At 47.8% G+C, this 25934-nt stretch overlaps 1 protein-coding gene across 5 annotated transcripts in view; it reads right to left on the bottom strand.

Moving 5' to 3' along the window:
* LOC143040622 (teneurin-m-like) overlaps positions 1–25934 on the bottom strand; it is a 988429-nt gene that overhangs the window by 556706 nt on the left and 405789 nt on the right. For 4 of the 5 annotated variants that reach the window (XM_076211786.1, XM_076211790.1, XM_076211788.1 and 1 more), the window contains one exon: positions 23707–23847. The exons of the other annotated variant lie outside the window; for it this stretch is intronic. In XM_076211786.1, the coding sequence (XP_076067901.1) occupies positions 23707–23847 (141 nt within the window). The remainder of the gene's footprint in view (positions 1–23706; positions 23848–25934) is intronic. 5 annotated transcript variants of the gene reach the window in all.

Genomic DNA, 25934 nt, shown 5'->3' with positions numbered 1-25934 from the left:
TACACTTCGCGCAGACCGGGCGAACAATGCAGAGCCGTCGCAGCGTACACCGAGACATTGTGTGTGGATGGGAAGAGAGACACCTGTGTTGGACGACCGAGATCTCAGGTGTGACGGGGACAATAGACGGAGACGGGGATCAAGCTCCTCTCGACAGAATCTCAACCTGATGGAGACAAACAGGTATATTCCCGTTCGCGACATCCGTGTTCTCTGTGGTATTAACACAGTCGCAACAACCACGCGATCCCTCGTCTTTGTCTTGGTTAGTATTGGGCGATTTTTTTTCGACCTCTGCGCATACGTTCTAATGTTTGAATTTTCCTAAAGCTACTTGATTTTTATCTAGGTTCAGGGACTAAGCAGTTAAATCTATTTAATTGAACTCTGTCACTGTTATTTATTTGTCCACTTGCTTTGGCTACCGCTATTCTATTTCATTCATTTAAAGGGAGTGCCCTCCGCAGAGAGAGGCTTAATGCAGTCGAGCAAGGCAAACTCAGATTTAGTCACTTTAATGCGACGTTGCAGCAGCTCCCTTTGCTTTGTTGACGTTCTTCGTAGAATTGTGTTCCGGTCCATTCCAGACGATTTTAATCAATTATGGAGTAAATTCGATGCAAAAATGGAGTTGGGGTTGATGAATAACGACCCTCTCCTCCTGAGGTACCCCCTTAGCTGAATAAAATCCTCCTGGCATTAGACAGAATCATATATACAAAGGGTAGAGAGACGGAGATATCCACTGGAGACAAGTCTTCGCAATAGTAGACAAAGTTGGAGGGGTCTGCGTGTGTGTGTGTGTGTGTGTGTGTGTGTGTGTGTGTGTGTGTGTGTGTGTGTGTGTGTGTGTGTGTGTGTGTGTGTGTGTGTGTGTGTGTGTGTGTGTGTGTGTGTGTGTGTGTGTGTGTGTGTGTGTGTGTGTGTGTGTGTGTGTGTGTGTGTGTGTGTGTGTGTATCTGTGTGTGTGTGTCTTTGTGTGTGGGTGTGCGTATGTGTGCGTGTGTGTGTATCTGTGTGTGTGTGTGTGTGTGTGTGTGTGTGCGTAAGTGTGTGCGCGCGCGTGTGTGTGTACGCGCGTGTATGTGTATTTGTATGCGCTTGTGTGTGTGTGTATCTGTGCGTGTGTGTGGGGAGTGAGGGTGACAGAAGACCCTAGGAGACGAAAGAACATATGAACATAAGATCCGGGTCATAACACACGAGAAGGTCGAGGCAGGGGAATCCGGCTTTCTCCCAGATGTTGGGAGACTGCAGGACCTGCGAGCCAATAAAGGCTCGGCCAGCTCCCCACACGCCCCCAGGGCCCATACCCCCCCTTCCCCCGCAGCCCCCAGAGAGGGGTGGGGGGGGTGGGGAGGTTCCTTCATCGGTTATCACTTCTCGGGCACACTGCACATCCACCAAGCTTCTGCTCACTGCAGTACGTCTACTACATACGATGCCTCTGGGTTATTTCCTGTGTATGTGATAGGGTTTGTGTTATTGAATCTTGTGTTTTACGGAATCTACCTTCGAGGGCACTCTGTGCTATTCCGTCCATGTCCGTAGGACCGTCTCGATGGCCATTGAGTTATGGCCTCTCTCGATTAACTTCATCCGTATTGGATGACACTTTTTATTTCTACTCTGGTTGACTCCAAGCTGTTTCATTCATCTCCTTAGTACTGAAGCAGTCGGATGATTGTATACACTCGCGCGCACACAAACACACATGCACACACACACACACGTATATATATATATATATATATATATACATATATATATACATATATATATACATATATATATATATATTGTGTGTGTGTGTGTGTGTGTGTGTGTGTGTGTGTGTGTGTGTGTGTGTGTGTGTGTGTGTGTGTCTGTGGTTGTGTGTTTGTGTGTGCGTGTATGTGTGTCTATGTTTGTATCTATGTAAATATGCACCCTTTATAAGGGGAACGGTCGAGTCAAAGCACACACACACATCATAAATAAAACGTCTCCAGACACCCTTCCCACCTGAAGTATTTACTTTCTCTGGAATATAGCAACATTGGCGCGCCGTTCCATCATACCCGTGATACATCGACTCGACTCACAGTCCCTTCAACGTCTATGGCACGTTTTCAGACCATCTAGCATTATGACACGTCATACAGCGCCTTTTATAAGGGCATAAAAAGGAGCAGCCTATAGACGAAGAGTACAGGGAAATAAAAACCCGTAAGTCATTGCTACAGAAAGGGGGAAAGAAAGCGTTTCGAGTCGTTCTCAGCTCGAAAGACGGAAGAAGGGGGAAGGGTCGTTATGCTCCATGTCTAAAAGAATTGTTTAACTATGTCACTCTCCGCTCGTCGTATGTTTTCCAAAAAACATCACAACGATACGATAGCGAGGCGTCTACTGCTGTGAATATTACATACGTTGAATCACGAGAATGTATGTTTGTATATGTTTTTATAGTTGTGCGTGTGTATGTCTGCGCTTGAGTATATACTGTATGCGTGGACGTGTGTGTATACATGGGTGGTGTGTGTATGTGTGTGTATGTACGCGTTTATGTACATGCGGGTTCGTGTGCACATATGAACAACGACAACCTAGACTGAGGTATTGGCTACGCTTCTACGATCGATCACACTTCGTGTCGACATTCTTAGTGGAATTACCGCAAAGTACAGAAGACGTTGCTAAGTTTTTACCGTGACACACTCGTCTCATGAATTATTACAAGAGCCTAATGCAATTTGCAATTGCTAGCCATGGAACCTATGTAAAAACTATATTTTACATTTAAAAATTGATTACAATTGTTTGGCACGAGTCAGTGACACACACACACACACACACACACACACACACACACATACACATATATATATATATATATATATATATATATATATATATTTGTGTGACTACATAATTCACTATTTATTTCTAGTAGGGAGGCTACCACTATAACCTTCTTGCGAACCTAGGTTTCATAACTAGTGCAGGGTTGGTAGGAGTGACCCAAAAATTCCATTCATTCTTTCTCTTTCTCTCTTTCTCTCTCTCTCTCTCTCTCCCTCTCTCTCTCACTGAAATCGTCTTTTTAGACTTGTTTCGGAGGAAAACTAGAGTAGTGAAACTTTATTCTTTTCATTAGCTTATTTACGACATAGTAAATATTAGAATATCCGAGAGTATAAAAACGAAAGAAAGGGAAAACGGAGAGAGATGAAAAAAGATAGTTTGCCGGAAGCGAGAAGAAGCTACAGGTTTAAATCACAAAGACTTTGCAGAAGCTATAGTATTCATAGAAAACGGTGAAGAGCGACTGATGACAGCGTTTACGTAGATATGCCAGAAGATCAAGTTTGGAACAAATGTCAACAAGAGAAAGATCGTGAGAATGGGGAATAGAGACGGAGGGAGACAATATTGCAAATTGAATTAAAAGGATGTATCTAAGAATGGGTAAAAAAAAATGTTTAGATCTTTAGATTTATTTTTGGCTGTGGTTGGGAGCGTACATCAAGTTGTGAAATAGGCTACAACAGCTCAAGAAATCTTAGAGGAAGGAATATATTACGAGTGAAGTTAAGGATGACATAGATTCACTGCTCTTGTTCAGGAGGATGCTAGAAGTAACGCTGGGCGCGTTACCGCTGGAAAAGTAGTGCGTTACCGGAAAATCTGGGATGCATTACCGTCAATGCGTTACCGATTTTAGCATCCTTAGAACGGTCCGCGTTACTGCGTATGTGTATAAGTATATATACATACGCAATACATATACGCAGATTTTTCGGTAACGCACTACCTATCTGGCGGTAACGCACTACCTGAGCGCTGGTAACGCGCCCAGCTCTAGTTGGAACCATCGGTAATATATCTATAGCAAGGTGAAAGCGGTTGGTGGGAAATACTTGAGGAGTGTGAGGGGGGGGAGGGGAGGGGAAGGAAGATGGATAAGTTACCAGATAACAACATATGGAAGGCAACCTGGTCCTCCTCTTCCTCCTTATCGTTTCAGTTTTATTGATATTTGTTCCAGTTTTGGGTCTTATGTATCATCGTATATGTCAATGCAAGCTCCTGCAACTCGTTGGAATTGTTTACCATTGCTGAAATACTACCTGAAAACATTTAGTGATCCATCCTCAATTTCATGTGTGCTTTCAACAAAACCATCCATCTGTGTGCGTGCGTGCATGTGTGTGTTTGTGTGTGTGTTTGTGTGTGCGGGTGTGTGTGTGTGTGTGTGTGTGTGTGTGTGTGTGTGTGTGTGTGTGTGTGTGTGTGTGTGTGTTTACCTAGTTGTATCTTACGGGAAGGGGAGCTATGCTCGTGGTGTCCCGTGTGTGTGTGTGTGTGTGTGTGTGTGTGTGTGTGTGTGTGTGTGTGTGTGTGTGTGTGTTTCACATACATAACCATACAATATAAACATCCTATGCACACAATATTACAACATAACCACGCATCTGGTCGAAGTTCTAAGACTCTACCTCCCAGGCACGTACACACACACAGACACACGCGCGCACACACACACACACACACACACACACACACACACACACACACACACACACACACACACACACACACACACACACACACACACACACTGGAACAAACTGAATGAAGAAACAGTGAGTGCTAAAACTATACATGACTTTAAGAACAAACTGGATGCGGAAAGATACAAAAGCAGGTCACTACGAGCATAGCTCTCTTCCCGTAAAACACAACTAGGCAAACTAAGTAAAACACACACACACACACACACACACACACACACACACACACACACACACACACACACACACACAAACACACCTGGTTCCTGGCGCTTCCCAAAGTTGCATGGTCTATCCTCTCCATTTCGAATTTCAAAGGACAGAATCAGTTATGGCGCTCAACTTAACGAAACTTTGAGATAAAAGAATCAACAACTTCCACTACAATCCACATCAAAGGGTTGCTGGTTGCTTTTGACAATTCTTTGACACCGTCGAGACGAAGGAAGGCGAAAGCAGAATGGTACAAGTGGAAGAGGAGGGAGAGGAGGGAGAGGATGGACCATCCTCTGCACTTTCTTCTATTCGTAGCCCCATTTCCCCATTTTTCATCTTTCGTACCATCCTTACGACTTTTATTACCCACACCTTTTCACATTATATATCTTGCGCCACCTATAACTCTTCAGGTTTCACCTACATACCTTTTCGCACTACTTTCCTCATAAATATCTCGTCATTTTTACAGCATATATTTCACTTTCCCAAACTTTCCGAACCACGTGGTCCATTAGGCATGACTTCCCAAAACACATTCCTTATGATCAGTATCTTTCGCTGACCCTTTTAGGGAGACAGCGTCCGCCACGCGGCTGAATAAAATTGCTTGGTGGTAGACGAGTATGTCTTAAGGCCTAAAATTATGTTTCATTGTAGCTTCTAAGTCTTCTGCCTTCAGGTAGTCATTTGACGAAATCTCCTTTAAGAAACTGGGTCTTTTATTACATTGTGCCACCTTGGTAGGTAGACTAGCTCCCGTTAAGCGATTTTATTCAGCTGAGGAAAAGCCGTTTGGAGTGAAAGGGTTAAACATTCCTACCGGGTTACCATTCCTCTTTACGGTCACTTGCAAGAATGTTTTCGTTTTGGAACACAGTTTCTTCTTCAGGAAATTATTTTCGACGGAGAGGAGTTCTTAGCCTTGCTCGCCAGCGATCATAATAACGAAACCCTCCTGTTTTCTTTTTTCTTCTTCTTTTTTCCAAAAGCCGATCGTTCGTCCGGGTTGGCTTCGCAATCCTCCTTACAGACATCGTGTCTCCCTACCACAAATCCACGTGACTCCTGAGGCGTCAGTAAAAAGGGGCACAGAGTCGTAAGCTTTCCGAGGATTAATCCAGACGGTCGTGATAATACGTTCCTCTCAAATCGTTATTACTCTGTTTCAGCTCTTTCATCTCAAAAACTGAAGAAGAAATTGAAGAAGAAATAAAAAAAAAAGAGACCTTTGCGTTCTGGGAAATAACGGGATAATGCTTGACCAACGTACACGAAGACAGTTTATTTCGGGAAGAAAACTAACGACATGACGTCATGTCGAGGTCAGGTGGCGGAGTGAACATACAAACCATAACACTCATGTTTTTATCTAGAAAGTTGCTCTAGTCGTTCCAGGACAAAGAACCCCCTCCCCCCCAAAAAAAAGGGCGAGAGATTACGTAGAACAAACAAGAACGTTCAAAAATCCATATGAAAATTAACTGTATCAACTCAAAATCTGAACACGTCAGCTTTAAAATCGAGTTCTTGCAGCCACGGAGGAGTTTCCGGTCTCTTCTAAAGCTGAAGAATAAGCGATGAAGGAGAAACAACGCAGGGATCTTGGGTGTGAAAATTGCAACTAAAAGCTTTGCATTTTGCTGGTCTTTGGGTGAAGGAGGAGGGGGGGGGACGGCTCCTGAGTGGTTAAAAGGGTACAGCGAAGAGAACCGACGAAAGAACGAGAAAGGGCAATGGGAGAACGAGGGAAAATAGGGAACTGGAGGAGGAGAAGAAAGAAGGGAACTGGAGGAGGAGAAGAAAGAAGGGAACTGGAGGAGGAGGAGAAAGAAGGGAACTGGAGGAGGAGGAGAAAGAAGGGAACTAGAGGAGGAAGGGGAGAAAATAGGGAACTGGAGGAGGAGAATATAGAGGGGAACTGGAGGAGGAAGTGAAGAAAGAGGAAGAAAGGCAAAGGGAGTACGTAGGAAAATAGGGAACTGGAAAAGGAGGAGAAAGAAGGGAACTAGAGGAGGAAGAGGAGAAAATAGAGAACTGGAGGAGGAGGAGGAGGAGAAGAAAGAAGGGAACTGGTGGAGGAAGAGAAGAAAGAGGAGGAAAGGCAATGGGAGTACGGAGGAAAATAGGGAACTGGAGGAGGAGGAGGAGGAGGAGGAGGAGGAGGAGGAAGAAGGGAACTAGGGGAGGAGGAGAAAAAAGAGGAAGAGGAAGAGAAGGAGGGATATGAAGATGAAGAAAAGTAGAGGGAATATAAGAAAAAGAAATGGAAAATGAAAGAATAGAATTTGTGTTTAAGAATGAACTATGTACACTAGCATTACCAATGTAAGAATGAAAGAGGAACATAAAAGAAAGGCATGAAGTTAGAGATAGAGAAGGAAGAAAAGGAGGAGGAAGGAGAGAAAGCGACGGAGACGTGGAGAAGTAGGATAAGAAGAAGAAGATGGGGTAGGAGGAGGAGGAGAAGGAAAAGGAAAAGAAGAAGGAGGAGGAGAAGGAGGAGGGGAATGAAAAGGAGAATAGGGGTGAAGAGGAAGAGGAGGAGGAGACGAACACGGGAATGAAGAAGGAGGAAGAAAAAAAAGATTAAGAGAAGGAGAAGTAGGATGAGAAAGAAGAGTAAGAAGAATATAAAGAGAAAGAGGAAGAAGGAGAAAAAGGATGAGACGGGTGATGAAGGAGAAGAGGTAACGGAAGAGGAGGTAATGGAAGAAGAGGAAGAATAGGAGCAGGAGGAGAAAGAGAAAGAAAAGAAACAGTAGAGTAGAGGGAGGATAATAGGATAAGAATAGGATGAGAAAGTTAAGGATGAAGATAAAAGGGAAAGGGTGACAAAGAGGACGAATGGGACACAAGAGGGAACTGAAGAGAAGCTGAAGAGACAAAAAAGAGGAAATAAAAGAGAAAGTAAAGAGCAGTAGGAGCTGGAAGGAGCAAGATATGAGCGGACAGGTGAAGAGGCAGCGCCGCTGGAAAGTGGGTCGAGATGCCATAGCAAGCCGGTCTCGCCTACGCGGGGAACAATATATATATATATATATATATATATATATATATATAAATAATGTATATATATATATATATATATATAAATAATGTATGTTATATATGGGCAACTGTAATGTTATAATACATTTGTAAATATACACTTAAAACCCACTATCGGAAAAATTATATCAGAACTACAGGAGATCCGTATATTTCGACTACTATCTGTGGTCCTCTTCAGCAGAATGTATATATGTACATATATATATATATATATATATATATATATATATATATCCATATATATATATATACACACAGTAATGGCAAGAGATATAGATATAAATGAAAGAGTTCTATAGGAAAAGGAGTTTCTGACAAAAAAAGAAAAAAAATCTGTTACTTCTTTTGATCTAGGGAACGATAATGACTGTAAGTCTTGATTATGATGATAATGAATGATGACGCCGGTTTGGATATTGACAGCAATACTATCAGTGATGACAGGAACGATAGTAGTAATGACAACAAAGATTCTTTTGCAGGTGGCAATAGTGATGGTTAAAGTATAAGACGGAAATAAGAAAAAAAAACGAAAAATAAAAAAAATGCAGGAATATTAATGACAAGACGACGAAAAACGAAAAGAAATATTTCGATAGAGTGATGATCCGAAGACTAAAGGGAAATTTTTAAGATGAAAAAATAAATATAAGAAATTCTTCAAATATTGGTGAGAGGGAGACGAAAGGAATCTTCGCAAAAAGAAGTGTAATAAGTAAAGAGAAGAGGAAGAAAAGAAGAAGTAGAAGAAGGTAATGACAGAAGAAGAAAAAATAGAAGAGGAGGTAAGAGGAATATTTAGTAAAATTGGATGAGAAGAAAGAGGAAGAAAGAGGAAGCAGGAAGAGAAGAGAGAGGAGGCGAACAACCGATGGAGGAAGAGGAAGAGGATGAAAAGAAAGAGGAAGAAAGAGGAAGAAGGAAGAGAAGAGAGAGGAGGTGAAGAGCCTATGGAGGAAGAGGAAGAGGAAGAGGAAGAGGAGGAGAAGAAAAAGGAAGCAGGAAGAGAAGAGAGAGGAGGCGAACAACCGATGGAGGAAGAGGAAGAGGAGGAGAAGAAAGAGGAAGAAAGAGGAAGAAGGAAGAGAAGAGAGAAGACGCGAACAACCGACGGAAGAGGAAGAAGAAGAGGAGGAGAAGAAAGAGGAAGAAAGAGGAAGCAGGAAGAGAAGAGAGAGGAGGCGAACAACCGATGGAGGAAGAGGAAGAGGATGAAAAGAAAGAGGAAGAAAGAGGAAGAAGGAAGAGAAGAGAGAGGAGGTGAAGAGCCTATGGAGGAAGAGTAAGAGTAAGAGGAGGAAGGAATGGAGGAGGAAGAAAAGGACGAAGGAGAAAGACAAGGAAAAATAAATTTGGGAGAAAAGGTAGAAGCAACCAAGGAGGAGGAGGAAGAGAAAGAGGAGGAAGAGGACGAGGGCGAAGAGAACAAAGATCGCGAGGAGGGTGAGCAAGGAAGAGAAGTGAGGAAAAGGAACGAAGGGGAGGAACGAGGAGAAGGAGTGAGGAAGAGGAACGAAGAGGAAAAACGAAGAGGAACGAAGAGGAGGAGCGAGGAGAGGAGCGAGGAAGAGGAGCGAGGAAGAGGAACGAAGAGGGGGAACGAAGAGGAGGGCGAGGAGGAACGAAGAGGAGGAACGAGGAGGAACGAAGAGGAGGAGCGAGGAAGAGGAACGAGGAAGAGGAGTGAGGAGGAGGAGGAGGAGAGGAGCGAGGAAGAGGAGCGAGGAAGAGGAACGAAGAGGGGGAACGAAGAGGAGGGCGAGGAGGAGGAATGAGGAAGAGGAGAGAAGAGGGGGAGCGAGGAAGAGGAGCGAGGAAGAGGAGCGACGAAGAGGAGGAGCGAGGAAGAGGAACGAGGAAGAGGAGCCAAAAGGAGGAGCGAGGAAGAGGAGAGAAGAAGAGGAGTGAGGAAGATGAAATGACAACGTAGAGGAGGCGGAGGAGCGCTAAGCCAGACCGCGAGGGGAGCGAGCGCCCGACAGAAGCTTGACGTCAGGGAAGCAGAAGGGATGATGGCGGAGGAGGAGGAGGAGGAGGAGGAGGAGGAGGAGGAGGAGGAGGAGGAGGAGGAGGAGGAGGGCAAGGAGGGAGAAGGAGGAGAAGGGCAAGGAGGGGGAGGAGGAGGAGGGCAAGGAGGGAGAAGGACGAAGAGGGTCGGGATGAGGACGAAGGAGATAGGGAGGGAGACAATGAGGAAGAGGAGGAGAATGAAGGCAGTGAGGAGTAGGAGGAGGAGAAGGGGAAGGAGGAAGAGGATGATGCAGGACGAGGAGGAACATAAAGAGGAGAAGTAGGAGGAGAAGGAGGAGGAGTAGAAGGAGGAGGAGGAGGAGGAGAAGGAGGAATAGTAGGAGAAGGAGGAGGAGGAGGAGGAAGAGGAGGAGGAGGAAGGAGGAGGAGGAAGAGTAGGATGAGAAGGATGAGAAGAGGGAGAAGAGTAAGGAGGAGAAGGAAGAGGGAATAAGGAGCAAGGAGTTGAGTGCACGTGAAGACGATGATCACGACAGGGCGTCAAAGCGGACATGTGGGGGGTGGAGGGATGGGGGAATATGTGGGAGTGTGTGGGAGACAGTAGGGTGGAGACAAGAGGCTGGGGGAGGTAGAGGAGAGGGAGGAAGTGAAGGAAGAAGAATGGGAGAACTGGTAACTGAAGTTGAAGTGGAAGAAAACTTTATTGGAGAACAGAAGAACGACAAAACCTCCTTTGGCAGAACCTTTCGAAGAACCCAGAAGGCGAGTTCGAAAGGTATACGAAGAATATACTCCAAGGAAGAGGAATAGGGGAACTGGTAACTGAAGATGAAGTGGAAGAATACTTTATTGGAGAACAGAAGAACGACAAAGCCTTCTTCGGCAGAACCTCCCGAAGAACCCAGAAGGCGAGTTCGAGAGGTATGCGAAGAATCTACTCCAAGGAAGTGAAGGAAGAGGAATGGGGGAACTGGTAACTGAAGATGAAGTGGAAGAAAACTTCTTGGAGAACAGAAGAACGACAAAGCCTTCTTCGGCGAAGACCCAAGGCAGAACCTCCCGAAGAACCCAGAAGGCGAGTTCGAAAGGTATGCGAAGAATCTCCGAGAGTGTCTACAGGAGTGGAAGCGATCCTGTTCATGACAAGGAGGCAGGTGGGAAACAGAAGGAGAAGGTCTCCTTGCTCAGAAGCAAGTGCGAAGAAGAACTTGTCACTTAGACGAAGTCATGGAGATGGAGGAGGGGGAGGAGGAGGAGGAGGAGGGGGAGAGGGAGGAGTGGGAGAGGAGGAAAAGGGGGAAGTAGAGTATAGAGGAGGAGGAAGATGACAAAAACGAGTAGGGAGAGGGAAGAAGGAGGAGGAACAGGAAGGAGAGAAGGAGGAGATGGAGGAGGAGAAAGAAGAGAAGGAGGAGGAGGATAAGGAGGAGAAAGAGGAGAAGGAGAAAGGAGGAGGAGGAGGAGGACAATAGAATAGGGAGAGGGAGGAAGGAGGTGGGACAGGAGGGGGATGAGGTGGGGAGAGATACTAGAAAGAGGAAGAAGAGGAAGAGGAAGAGGGGGGGATGGAGGAGGAAATAAAAAGAAAAAGGAACGAAGGGCGAGAGACTAGCAACATGGCTGACTGGGGGAAGCATCTCTAGATGGGTGAGACCTCCATGGAAACTAACACATATCCAGGTTTGTTAGGGAGGGAGAGGGGAAGGGAGAGGGGGAGGGAGGGAGAAGGGGGGGAGGGGAGAGGGGAGAGGGGGAGTTACTTCGCGGAAGGATTAAACGGGAGACGCGTAGGATGAAGGACTGGATCAAGGTATACAGGACTGAGATGATATGATGAAGTGTTTCTTGTCAGAGAAAAAGAGAGAGGGAAAAAAGAGGATGTTGTCTTTTAATAACATTAACCTCTTCCAAAAGGTGTCGTACTTCGTGACTCTTTGTTCCTGGAAAGGCCATAGGGTGTTGTTCTTCCACTGGAAGAACATCCGGCGACAAAAGGCCCTGGAATGATCCAGAAGAGTTCTGTCCCCGAGTTCGACTTCTGCTGGAAGGCGTCGACTGGCGAGAACCAGAATAAATACCTGGAAGACTACGTAACAGGTCGAAGGGTTTAAAACCGGAGCAAAGGTCAGAGGGAAGCTGGAACATTCAGTAAATAAAAGGAAAACGGAGGTGGCGAAGTTGGAGGAAGAGGAGGAAGAGGAGGAAGAGGAATGTAAGAAGAGTAAAAGAGAAAGGTGAAAAAGATGGAAGAAAGAAGGGATGAGGATGACAAGGATAAAGAAAAAAAATGACGAGGAGGAGGAGGAAGAGAAGAAGAAGAAGGAGGGGACCGAGGAGCTGGAGAATGATGAATAGAAGGAAGAGGAGAAGGAGATTGAGGAGGAGGAAGAGGAAGAAAAGGAGCAGGAGAATGATAAGGAGAGGGGGAAGGAGGAGGAGAAGGAGGCAGAAGACAGGGAGAAGGTCGAAAATTGTAATACTAGTAATGGTGATGACGGTGATAATGATAACGATGTCTTTGATGAAGAGAAGAGAGAAATGTCGGTGAGGAAGGGAAGCTAGAGGAAAGGATGAAACGATGATTAGAAAATATGAATGAAATAATAAGAATGAGAACACTGATGTTACTGTTGATGATGATAATAAAGAGGAGGAAGAGGAGGAGGAGGAGGAGGAGGAGGAGGAGGAGGACGAGGAGGAGGAGGAGTACGAAGAGGAAGAAGAATGGGGTGACTTTCAATGCGGAACAGGAGGTATGAGAAAGGAAGAGGAAGGAGCGGGTAATTCATATGGATGTTTGGGATAAATACAGAACGATATTTTAAAGAAAAAAGAAAATAAAATGGGATCTTGTAAATAAAAGATGTTAACATCTTGACTACCAGGCGAAGAGAAAAAACGTTTTGGAAAAAGAAAGGAAAAATAAGAAATGCGATTATAGGAAAAATAGAAGGAAGAAGAGGAGGAGGAGGAAGAAGAAGAAAAATAAAAAGAAGAAGAAGAAGAAGAAGAAGAAGAAGAAGAAGAAGAAGAAGAAAAAGAAGAAGAAAACGAAAAAGAAGAAGAAAAAGAAAGAAGAGGAAGAAGAAGAAAAATAAAAAAGAAGGAAAAAAGAAGAAAAATAAAAAGAAAGAAGAGGAAGAAGAAGAACAACAACAACAGGGAAAAGAAGAAGGAGAAGAAGAAGAGGAAGAAGAAAAAGAAGAATAGGAAAAACAAGAAGAATAACATAACAAGAAGATGATAATGAAGAAGGAAAAGAAGAAAAAGAAGAAAGAAAGAAAAGAAAGGAAGACAAACAATGGCGTGAGAAGGGAGAGGCGCAGGAGTAGTGAGAGTGGCTGAGGGGATCGAGTCTTTGGATCTGTTCCCACGGATCCACCATCAGGTAAATTATGGAGAACGGGGCCACCACCTATGGCCCGTGCAGACACTCCTCACTCTCGAAGTCGCCTTCAAGAACGTCCTTCGGGAGATCCCGAAGTATCCCCGTAAATTATGGAGAACGGGGCCACCACCTATGGGCCGTGCAGACACTCCTCACTCTCGAAGTCGCCTTCAAGAACGTCCTTCGGGAGATCCCGAGGTATCCCCCGTCACCGGAGGGTCTTGCCGACTCCGGAGACTCCAAGGGGAAGGGAAGGGGGTGGGGGTGAGGAGGAACAAGAAAAACGTTGCTATGACGAAGCCGTGACGTCAGAATCTCCATGACAACAGCACACGGCGTCCCTTTGCTCTAATACAACTCTCGAGGACCGAAGGCGCCTGGCGACCATAGGACACCTGGATAAAGTGATGGAATGAATACAGCGAACGTGGAGATGGAGATGTAGAGTGTAGGGATATGTGGATAACTCTTATCCACTTAGTACCTCCATTTATCCACTTAGTACTTTCCAAATTCCACTAAAAGATATAATTCATCTTTGTGGCCACTTTCGCGATAGAAAAGAGGTCGAGAGAGAGAAAAGAGGGGTTGATTTATTTGAATTGATTTTTTTTTTTTTTTGGTGGGGGGGTATTACAAGGATGCGTACGATGGGGGGGTGGGGGGATAGCTGGGTGGGGGGTTGAGACAAGAATAGTCTGCATAGATTAAGGGTGAGATATGGAAGGGCGTGGGGGAATAAAGAAAAGACCGAGACCGGAAGGGGGAGGAGGGGGGCTGGTGAGGAAAGAGGGGGGGCTATGGGGGGAAAGAGGGATACTGCGCACCAGGGGTTGGAGAGAAGAGCAATGGAGGAAGGAGGAGGAACATAAGAACATAAGAACATAAGAAATAAAGGAGACTGCAAAAAACCATAAGGCCTACACTAGGCAGCTCCGTAGGAGAAAGAGGAGGAGGAAGAGGAGGAAGAGGAAGAAGAGGAAGAGGAGGAGGGTTAGGAAGGCGAGTCTAAGAAGAAAAATGTACAGTAGAAGGAGGAGCAAGAGGAGGAGGCAGGAGGAGGAGGAGGAGGAGGAGGACGAAGAAGAGGAAGTGGAGGAGTAGAATTAGGAAAGCGAGGCTGAGGAGGAGAAAAATGTAGAGTAGAAGGTTGAGGAGAAGAAAAGTGGAGGAAAAGTGTAGAATGGTGAAAAAGAAGAGGATGAGGAGGAAGGGCGAAAAAAGAAGAAGTAAAGAGCAAGATGAGGAAGAGGAGAAGGAGGAAAGGGTTAAAGGGAAATAGGGAGAGGAAAGCAAACGAAAAGTAGGAAGAGAAAAGGAAAAGTAGAAGGTAAATGAATAGTTAAGATGGTGACTGGGGGGGGGAGAACAGAAGAGTGTGGGGGCAGGAGATGACCCGCCTGGGTGATGAACGGAATATATATATATATATATATATATATATATATATATATATATATATATATATATATATATATATATATATATATATATATATATGCAAAGTAGACCACTTGGAAAAAAGAAACTAACAAAGCAGAGCGCTTTCGTACAAAAAGTACTTTTTGCACTGGATGTAATATACGAAAGCGCTCTGCTTCGTTATTTCTTTTTTCCGCGTTTCTGGTTTGCACAAGTGAACACACGTACCCGTATTATTAGCATATATATATATATATATATATATATATATATATATATATATATATATATCTGTATACACCTCTTCATATTCTGAGCACTTATGTGTTGTTGTCACAACTATTATATTAAAATATGGTTCGCCCAACAAGAAGAGAAGAACTCTTTGAGTAGAATATGTATCCATACATATAAATAGCCTTAGGCTTTCCGGAAACAACAAAATTAAAAAGAAACAGAATCGTTACAATATCAGTAGTCAAGGTTTGTTAGCAAACAGAATCGTAACACTCATATATTAGTACCGCATTAGTAGTCAAACAGTAGTAATAGTTCTAGCACAAATAGTACTTGTTATTGGAGGTCTACTGTAGGGATCGTATTAGTATTTCTTCTAGTGGTAGTAGTAGTAGTAGTAGTAGTAGTAGTAGTAGTATTGGTAGTAATGGTAGTAACAGCGGTAACGCTTGAGTTAGTCTTGTTACGTCGACATTTTTGCGATCCACTCCTTTGTGGTTATGGGGATGGGCTGGTGGAGATGGGGGGTTGTGGAGGGCATGGTGGAGAGATGTATATATAAAACAAGAATAAATTTACCAAGAGACTCACCAAATCGTAAACTTACCCTACTTTTTTTTTTAGAACAAATGAACTGGGGGGGAGGGAGGGAGGGGGGGATACATTGGAGGGATTGGGGGAGGAAATTGTATGTGGGGAGGAGTGTCGCCGATGGTAACGGGAACTTACTTTCCGCCCCTGGGGTAGCCTCCCCAGTGGGTCTTCCAGCGGGTACAAGGCATCCTTCGTTCGTGGCGATTGCGTCATCCTCGTGGGAGCTTCTGGAAGAGGAAACTGAAGACTCGGTCGGGTCGGAAGCTTCACTTGAGGGCCGAGGAGTTGAGATGGTACTTGAGTTGCCACCTGAGGCCGGTGCCACGTCAGAAGTGGAGGAGGAGGAGGAGGAGGAGGGGGAAGAGGAAGATGAGGAAGAGGAATGTGAAGAGGTGGTGGCTCTCGGGAATTCGTCGACTCCGGCGGGCGTGTGTGATCTTTGATTTATCTCTGATTGGACTTCAAGTGAATGATTATCGTCTCTTCGAACTTGCTCCCCATCTTTCCCTTCGCAAGGGCTCCCGTCCTCGCCTATGCACCCAAGGCTCACCCCGGGAATGGAGGTCGGTTGGCTGGGCCCCGCGGGTGTGAAAGCAGTGACGCTATCCTCTGCGTCTCCTTGTCCTTGGCCCATATACTCCTTGGAAGCTTCTGCCGGGAGTTCTTGCACCGGGGTAGTGATATCCGGTACCTCGCTGGTTCCGCTACCAGAGGGCGTACCGGGGTGAGTCGAGGGCTTGCTTCCGGAAGGAGGAGGAGGAGGAGGAAGAGGAGAAGCATCAGCGTGGCTGGCGTCACCTGATTGCGAGTGATGTCGCCGGTAATGATCGTTGGCGTCGCCATGGTGATGCCTGTGGCGGTGGCGCCGCTCGTGATGGTTGTCGTGAGCGGCACCCTCCTCCGTGGCCGCGTCGGGAGCGGATGCAGTTCGAATTTCTCCTGCCGGTGGAGTTGATACGAGTGCTGGCTCTGCTCGAGGTCGTCCTTCCTCGTCTGCTGTGGATAATGAGGTCTGCTGATGGGGCTTGTGTGGCCCTTGCGAGACGAGAGGGTATATCGGGGTCTGGAGGACTCCGCTAGGAGGTGCAGAACATGGACAAGTGCATTGGCACGACTCGGCCTGAGGAGGACCTTGAGAGCCGGCGGAGGCAAAGAAGGAGGAGGAGGAGGCGGAAGAGGAGGAGGAAGGGAAGGCGGAGGAGGAAGAGGACTGCGGGGATAAAGATGAGGAATGGTTTGTTTGGGGTGAGGGTAATGGAGAAACGGAGGAAGAAGTGGAAGTAGGGAGAGAAAGAGTGGAAGAGGTGGATGAAACGGAAGACGGAGTAGTAGGGGAGGTCGAAGAGTGGGTAGATGAAGGAATGAAGGAAGACTTGTCAATAACATTGGATTCCAAAGATAATTGATCCTCTTTATTATCTTGGTCATTGGCGATACTTCGGTTCGTAGAAGTACTTCCGTCTGAAGGCACAAGAACATCGGGAAGTTCGCCATCGATGTAGTTCCCGGCGACTTCTTGTTCCTCGGTGGCATCTTGGGCCGCGTTTCCTCCTCCTCCGAAGGAGGATAAGAACAAGTGAGGGTCCTCGCCCTTCAGTGTATCCGGGGGCACGTTCAGCTGCACTAGAGCGGCAGTCTGACCCACCCCTGCAGACTCTTCCTCGACCTCTCCAGTAGGATATCTGTCCTCAGAAACATTTGGAGGAGGAGCCACAGAGGCGGTATTCGTCTCACTCGAGTTTCGTCTGTGGTCACTCTTGTAGTCAGAATGTTGAGGAGGACTCGGAGAATCATTTCCAAAGCCGTCGTCTCCTTCATGCCCGAGACCGACTGACCTGAAGGGCTCTGTGGTTCTGTCAACAGCATCGCTATCTAAAGTCTTCGATGAATTTCTTTCATTCTTAGAGTTACCATGAGGGGGGCCTACCCCTGACCCCTCCTGTTGTGCGAAGTAATTGAGATCGACGCCGTGCCTTTGATGGTCTGTTCCTCTGGAGTTCGACGATGAGGGCTCGGTAGAAGGCTCTCCTCCTTTAGGGGAAGAATGACTAAAGTCGCTTACCCCTGGGCCGAGTTCGGAGGAAACTTTTGAGTTCGAATTGGGGTGGGAGTTGTGGTGGGGGTTGTGGTGGGGGTTGTGTGTGTTCATCTCATCATCAGCTCCATTGGAAGACGTCTTCGGTGCAAGACCAGGACTCTGGTGAGACCCTGAGACTCCAGCGGGAGGGCCGTGCCCACTACCGTCATTTGTCCCTTTAATTCCATCCGCAACAAAGGCATCGTCGTCGTAGATTCTTACCAAAGGTTCCGTCCTGGGAACAAATGACTCGGACGAATTCGAAAAATTCTTTCCTGCGAAGTCTGTGAGGTTCTTGGGCGTATTTGAGCTGATTGATTCGGGGTCGTGGCCTCTGGCGGGGACTTCGGGATTCCAGAGACCTCCTTTGGCTTTCCCTTCGTGGCCATTATAGGTCTCGCTGAGATTCATCCCAGGTCCTTCAACAAACTGTGGCGCATCTGTAGTCAAGTAGTTTTGTGGAGATTCGTTTCCTGCGGTTCCTGAAGAAGGTAAGGGAGATGAAGAGCTGTGAGGGTCTTCGGGACCTCGATTTTGATGCTGCGAGGCCGAGGAATAGACTCTCGGGTTCTCTGTGTCATGATGAGAGGACAGATTTTCTGAAGGGAGTGCCATTTCATCATTGTCATGGTACCCTTCTCCGTCAACTCCTTCATAGTCATCTTCGTCACCTACTTCATAGTCTTCTTTACTTCCTACAGAAACCCTCCCTTTGTAGTCCGCTCCTTTTCCCTCTTCCCCTCCTTCAGGCTCCCCCCAGGATGCCGTGCCCTCTCCCGGCACTGGCATCCTTGCATCTGTTTCCTCGTCACGAAGGAGTGGCACTCCATGATTCATGTCATAGTGATCACGGGGGCTCTCTACAGTACCAGGGATACGATCGGCTTTCATGGCGTCACGGGCCAGTGGCAGTGCGTGATCTCCGCCTTGATCCTCACTCTGATCCTCAACATCAACACGCGGTTGGAGGGACGCTGGCGCGCCGTGACTCGATGCCGGGTAATCCGTTCCATCTAGGAGGTGGTCATTGCCTCCCGAGCCCTTCCCCAGCTCTTCCTCCCCTCCTCCTCCTCCTCCTCCTGGTGGGGAGTAGTCTTCATCGTAGGAGGGCAGCGATTGATCGACCACTCCGCTGTCGCCGGGGTATTCATAGTCCTGGCTGTAGTAGTCCTCGTCGATATATTCTTCACCTAGTTCTTGCACCTCTCCTCGCCTCTCCTCCTCCTCCTCCTCCTCGTCCGCGTCCCCCCGGCCGTGGCCGTCCTTCTGGTCTTGGCGGGGAAAATTGTCCTGATATATCGACACCGATTCGCCTTTTGGGCTGTAATCCTTTGATAGCCGGGGCCTCTCGTCACCTCGGCTCGTCACGGCGCCCGCGCTAAGATATGTGGTTTCATTCCCGAGGACGGGGGGCTCCTCGACGCTATCGATGACTTTATCAGCCTCGTGCTCCCGATTGGCCACGGTCGATTTGTGACGGTCGCGGTTGTGAGTGGAGTCGCTGGCCTCAGCGCCTTCTGCATGTCGCACCGCACCAACCTCAGCTTCGTCTCGGGGATCGATCGTGGCTCGGGAGGTGGGAGAGGAGGAAGAGGAGGAGGAGGAGGAGGAGGAAGAGTTGGAGGAGGAAGAAGACGAAGTGACGGAAGAGGATGAAGACGAGGACGAGGACAACGGGGAGGAGGGTGATGGAGAATGGGAACTGGAGGAATTAGAGGATGTGGAGGAAGAGTGAGAGGAAGTGGAGGATAAAGAAGAGTTTTCGGTGGCGTCTTCCTCGGTGGATTTGTGACTCTCTGTTGTGGCATCACTACTATCCCAGCTACTGGCACTATCACCTCCACCGAGACTACTGCTGAAACTACCGCTATGTCCATTACTACTACCGCTGCTGCTGCTGCTGTCATCTCCGCTATGGTAAGGCTCTGGAAGACGACGCCCAAGGGAGTCTGCGGTCTGTATATGATACTTCTCGGGTCGCGGGTCATAAAGAACCCGCCCCCTTACGCCATCTGAAATATTACCATCTGCCACTGGAGAACTTCTGCTGGATTTGCTCGAAGTTCCCACGTCTTCGTTGCTTCTTTCTACATCATGACGATGTTCCAACGCTCCCTCGGTCTTCTCGTCTTCTATTCCTGCGGCGTCAGAGGTTAGTTCTCCTCCTTCTCCTCCTCCTCCTCCTTCTCCTCCTCCGCCGCCGCTTCCAGGACCAATATGTCGGGCATCGCGGGTATCCGCAGACGCTTGTTCCGATCCTCCTTTTTCATACAACATCGTTCGCCCTCCATCTTCGACTCCCTCCTCGTCAGGAGAAGTACCAACGTCGCCATAATCATTTCTCGAATCGGACAAAGGCCGCTTTAACGGCGTATCGGAAAAGGACGGGACCCCCTCAGCGTCACCAGGGGCTTCACTTTCGGAGACGGGGACTTCCGGGGGTGGAGCGTCCCCGGTGGTCTGTTCAGACGGCGCCGGATGTGGTTCATTGAACATAACTTCTTCGGACTTCCGTGGAGGGGACACTAACTCCTGGCCCGGGTCGCCCTTATTAGCTCTTTGTGGTGTTTCTTCTTCCCCCGTCCAGGCATCTCCCCATGTAATGCTAAATCCTGGGTTATCATTTCTACGCTGGAGGAGGAGGCTCCTCTCCTCCTCTTCTTCCTCCTCCATGTCTTGCGTTCTTCCCACGTGACCCTCCTCCTCCTCCACGGGGTCCAGGATTTCCCCATCACTGTTTACATATCCCCGGGCGTAAGCCCAGCCTAATCCCCCTCCTGCCGAGGCAAGAAGATTCTCCTCCTTCTCCTCCTCCGTGGTAGTGTCTAGGTGAAGCGATGTAATTGGCCTTTCGGTAAGAGGGCTCTCGAGGGCAGCGGCTCGTGGTGCCCCGTGCCCAGACTCTTCGGCTGATGACAAGGGCGAAGGCATATCAAGGGGTAGACCTAAGGAGCCTTCGGATCTTGAGGGTCTTCCTTGAGAAGCCGGCATGGAATAGAATTCTTGTCTCTCTAAGGTAAGCGGTTCTTGCTCCGGCGGCCTCGGAAGTGTCTCTTCTCCGGTGGTCGAAGAAAGAGTCTGATCTTTCGAAGAAGGGGAGGAAGGAGAAGTAGACGTCGAGGCGTGAAGGGGAAGAGGCGTGGGAGGAGGAGGATACAGCGATGGTGAGAATGTGGCCAAGGGCTCCTGGGCGTCGTTCTGGACTCCTCGAGGTGCCTGGAATGTCCGGCCGGAGTCTTCAGCGCGTAATTGTTTGGCAGCTTCGTGTTCATTTACCCGAGTAAGGGTCTCAGGGTCCCCACTTTGGAATCTAATAAGATGAGCAGCAAGTGGGGTCGAGGCGCCGTCGACACTCCTTCCTTCCACCGCATTCCCTCCGGGATTGCTCGCAGTCCTGCCGTCGCTCCTCCGAGGCCCTTCTTCGGCGTATCTACCGTTGTTCTCCGTATCTTCAGGAGAGGAGGAGGGACGGCCGGGCGATGAATTACGTATAGACTCTGGTCCGGATCCTGTCCTCCCCTGGGGGTCTTCCACCGGAGACTCTCCCGACTGGGAGGGATCCCCCCCGTCCTTATTCGTCTTGTCATTATTGCCTGGGCGGAGCGAGGGACGTGATTTCCCCACTTCGTCCTCCCCTCCGCCGGACCCCATGCCATCGGATCGGCCCCTATTGTTCTCGTAGGGTCCTGGCAATCCGATTGCCTGAGGAAATTCCATTCCTTCTTTGGTTACCTCGCCCCCATTCCGCTGCTTGCCCGCTCCCTGCAGCTCCTGCTGGCGATGACTCGGTTCCGCAAGAGGAACAAATCCAGTGCCAAGAGCCGAGGAAGAGGAAGAGGAAGAGGAAGAGGAAGAGGAAGAGGAGGCCTCTTCATCCTCTCCAAAAGAAGAATGATCTCGATAGGCTTCGCTCCTCGGAGATGGCTTATCGCCCCGACCGAAAGAACTCACCTGTGAAGTGACATCCCAATCCAGGTCCACTTTGTGTTGGCGAGAATTACGTGTAGAGTGCCTGCGTGCGTGATTTCCCCCTTCCTCCTCCTCTTCCTCCTCTTCTTCCTCCCTCTTGTCGTCGCCGTCGTCAAGAGAGGAGGCGGCTGTGACGACGTTGTTACGTGAGGGAGAAAATGCACCCCCCATATCCGTCGAGGATACAGCTTCCGCAGCACCAGATGCAGTAGTCATGGGCGTTGTTGGCCGTACCGAGGTTGCCATAGCAACGTGATGGGGAAGCCGACTCTGCTGCTCCTCCTCCTCCTCCTCCTGCTGCTCCCTATCCCCCTCCTTCCCTCCTGCTCCCTCCTGCTGCTGTGTTGACAGACCAGCGCTCGTTCCTGCTTCGCCCCCTCCTTCTTCCTGGCGGGTCTCTCTGGTTCCCGGTTCTAACTTTTCTGGTTCCCTCCCACCCTCCTGCCCATCCTGATTTGCTGTTATTGGCATCTCTCCACCAGTTCGGGAAACTTCAAAATCAGATTCCACGACCGCTGAGGAGGGTGAGGTGGGCGGTGGGAGCCGGGAGGAGGAGGTGGCAGAGGAAGGACGACGAGGAGGAGGAGAGTTAGAAGAAGCAGAAGAAGTAGACGAAGAAAAAGACGAAGAAGAACCAGAAGAAGAAGATGGAGAAGAAAGAGAGGAGGAAGGGATGTGAGGAGAAGAAGGGGGAGGAGGAGGAGGTGTAGAGGGTGATGACGAAGGAGGCGACGAGGGGACAGAAGCAGAGGCGAAATCGCTTGGCATATCATCCACAGCAAAAACGCCATCTTCCTCACCGTTGAAGCGGGATGTTAGGCGGTGATGCCGCTCCTCTTCCTCCTCCTCTTCCTCCTCCTCCTCCTCCTCCTTCTCCTCTTCCTCCTGATGCTGGTGTGGGGATGAACTGACCTTTTTCTGGCCGTCGAAAGCCGAATCTGCCCTGGCGCTGGAGTGCCCATCTGTGTTTCTCGATACTTGGGTCTTGTGTACCCCAGATTCCCCAAATTCTTTACTAATTGGCTTCGGTGACTCGGGAGCCGATCGATCTGGTGAGGTGAGACCATTGGAACCCAGAGGGTTGAGGGAATGTGTGGCAGAAGTAGAGGAAGAGGAGGAGTGGGAGGAGGAGGTGGGATAAGAAGGTGCAAGTGGGAGGGAGTCGCTTGACGTAGGGGGAATCGGGGTAGATGGCGCGGCGGTCGTCGGTGCTGAGGCGACCTCCTTCTTTTGGTGACTTAAGTTTTCAGTGTCCCGTTTTCGTCGCACTCCTGCCCGACTTTTCTCGTCCTTTCCGTCTACAGAGAGCGCGGGAGCTCGGGTTTCCTTTTCTTTTTTGAAATGAAACCTATTTATTTCTCCTTCTTCTTCTTCTTCTTGCAAGGTCGAGACACTTTTATCCTGCGCTTCGTTTAAGGTAACATCTTCGTCGTCGCTAACTCGTCCCGAACCACGCTCCTTCATCTTCCAGTTCTTCCTTGAGCTCTTTTCGGGTGGAAACGCTTTACGTCGATCCGCTTCCAGATGGGGCAGACCCGACGGGTCTTCCTTGCGGCGCGCCGTTCCCCAAGGGTCACCCTCAAAGACGGGACCATCAGGAGGGTAATGAGGAACATACAAAATACCACGACCTACGTCAGAAGCCCCGAGGGGCTGTAGGGGCGGAGGTCGAACGGATGGTGACCTACCAAATGCTTCTTCGCGTTGTCTGAGGGCGTCTCTCTTCCCCGGGATGGAGCCTGAGGCTCTCTGCGTCTCGGCGAGGCCCAGCCTCCTGCGTCTACGTCTCGACAACGAGTTTGAAATGGGTAATACATTATCCTGTGCTGAACGAACACCACCAGAAACATATCTTAACTCGTCCATGCGTGCTGGAAGCAGAACGTTTTTAAACAACAGAAACGTGTTCTCATCATCACCATTATCATCATTAGGGTTATCATTTGCATCTGATTCCGTGCCCACGATGAGCGAGGGAACAATACGAGCTTTGTGGGCTCGGTGGATATGATGATTATGATGACGCTGAATAAGGAAGGTTGCGTGTTCGGAGGGCATGCCAGAGGGTGATGATGAAGGTGGTGGTGATGGTGGTGGTGGTGACGACGGTGAAGACAGAAAGTAAGAATACACATAACGAAGAAGCCGTGCAGGAAGACGAGGAAGGTATGGAGGACCTTCCTGGTGGGGGTACTTGCTACTACGATCAGGACCTGCGTGATTACCTGAGGTTTGCGATGCTATGTTCCTTATGGGGGTCAGGTGCTGGGTGGGCGGGGCTTGGAGGACGAGGTCACGTGACTCGTGGACGCCCGTCCCCACACCCACGCACCCGGCCGAGTCGTGCCAACTTCCGACCTGCCACGCTGCGAACGAGACAAAAGGGAATAATAAGCTTGAGGAAGCGGGGATGGGGGTTCTTTTGGGGGGAGGCGAGCAGCTCGGGGGCGGGGGGGGGGAAGCATTGGGGGATGGGGAGTCTTCCCCAACTGACCCCTGGGGGGTTAGCTGAACGCACACATACGTACAACACACACACACACACACACACACACACACACACACACAATCGTGCGCACACACACACACACACACACACACACACGCATACACACAATCGTACGCATACACACAATCGTACGCATACACACACACGCACACACACATACAAACACACACACACACACACACACACACACACACACACACACACACACACACACACACACACACACACACACACACACACACACACATTCACACACACACACACACACACACACACACACACACACACACACACACACACACACACACATCTTCACCCACCCATCTCCACCCACCCATACACACACACACACACACACACACACACACACACACACACACACACACACACACACACACACACAAACACACGCTGGGGACAATATAAATACTCTAAAACAATAAAGAGTACAACTGGGATGATCTCAATACCAGCTGTACGGACAAATGCACATACACACACCAAGGTCTCTATAAATACTCTAAGACAGTGGGGGAAATACATCTGCTCGTACTCTCAAAGGTCACAGCTGTGGTGAACCTCGAGGGCAGAGCTGCAGGGGGCTACAAGGCACAGCTGCACAGAACCTTGAGCTGTCTGGGGGGGGGGGAGAGAAATGAGGTATTATGTTGCTCTGCAACATTAAGGACATATCTGTACTGATCCTTGCACACAGCTGACCTGAAGCTGCAGGGAACATTGAGAGAAGCGTCAAGAGTGATGTAATGTACAGCTGTCGGCACTGATAAAGGGGCTGGAGCGTTAAGCTGTGTTTGTTTACATATATGGCGTCTTCCTTAACACTTTCTGTTCTGGGTGGCGCCGTTTTCTTCTCTATTTACGTTGCCAAGAGAGTATTTATCTCCATGGCACCTTTTCCTCCACATGTCAGGGAAGGTATTAGATTAAACTACGATTGACCCAGTCCCGTGTTTAGAGGCACTTTAACATAATTCTTACAACCGTTAGACTATTCTTTTTCCATCTCATTGACATCCCTCAAAAGGAATGGGGTTTATGAGTCTGTAGATGATTGATCACAGAGTGTTAATTAAGCCTTTACACAACCGGGCATTACTCTATACGTAAACACACAATTATCACGTACAATATTAACGTTACAACACTGTACTTATTACAATGGTCTGCAACTTTACCTGGAGAATAGCTGGGCCACTGGTGTACCTGGACTAGAATACAGAGGTAAAGTAATAGAGGGATATAGAGGTGAGTTGCATATATCTAATTCACGTTCATATCACCCTTAAGGATTTCCTTCGTGTATCACCAAACGATACTGTTGACCTGAAAGAGAACTCTGAGTGTGAATGGGGTTTGGCTTACTAAATTTACCCATTGGTTCTAGTGTTACCTTTTAGGAATTTTATTTATTTTATATTATTTGTTTTGTTATCATTTGTGTGCTTGTTTATTATTATTTGCTTGATATACATTTATTAATACCTATGTCAATTTATTATTATTTACTATTTACCTGTTTTTTTATTATTCAACTATACCTATGCATGTTTATTTTATTTTCATGAAAGTGGCAGTTGCCGACAAGATTGACGAGTTAAACACCATATGAGGACGGAGCCTTTATTTGTACGACGTTTCGCTTATTACAGCTTTTTCAAGTACTTGAAAAAGCTGTAATAAGCGAAACGTCGTACAAATAAAGGCTCCGTCCTCATATGGTGTTTAACTCGTCAATTTATTTTATTTATTATTATTCATATTATCATATTTTCATTCATTTATTTATTTATCATTATTATTTTTTTTCTCATCTGATCTAGTTATCTATGGACCAAAAGGTCTCCTGTCGGCATGCTCCGCCTTTGTAATCCTTTGTAAAATCCAAAGGATTCTATTCAATGGGATGGAGTCCCAGGACACGAC

The sequence above is a fragment of the Oratosquilla oratoria genome, chromosome 29 (assembly GCF_046742065.1).
Source record: "Oratosquilla oratoria isolate Oo_2021 chromosome 29, ASM4674206v1, whole genome shotgun sequence".
In the NCBI taxonomy this organism is placed as follows: domain Eukaryota; kingdom Metazoa; phylum Arthropoda; class Malacostraca; order Stomatopoda; family Squillidae; genus Oratosquilla; species Oratosquilla oratoria.
This window is presented reverse-complemented; position numbering and strand designations above follow the sequence as displayed.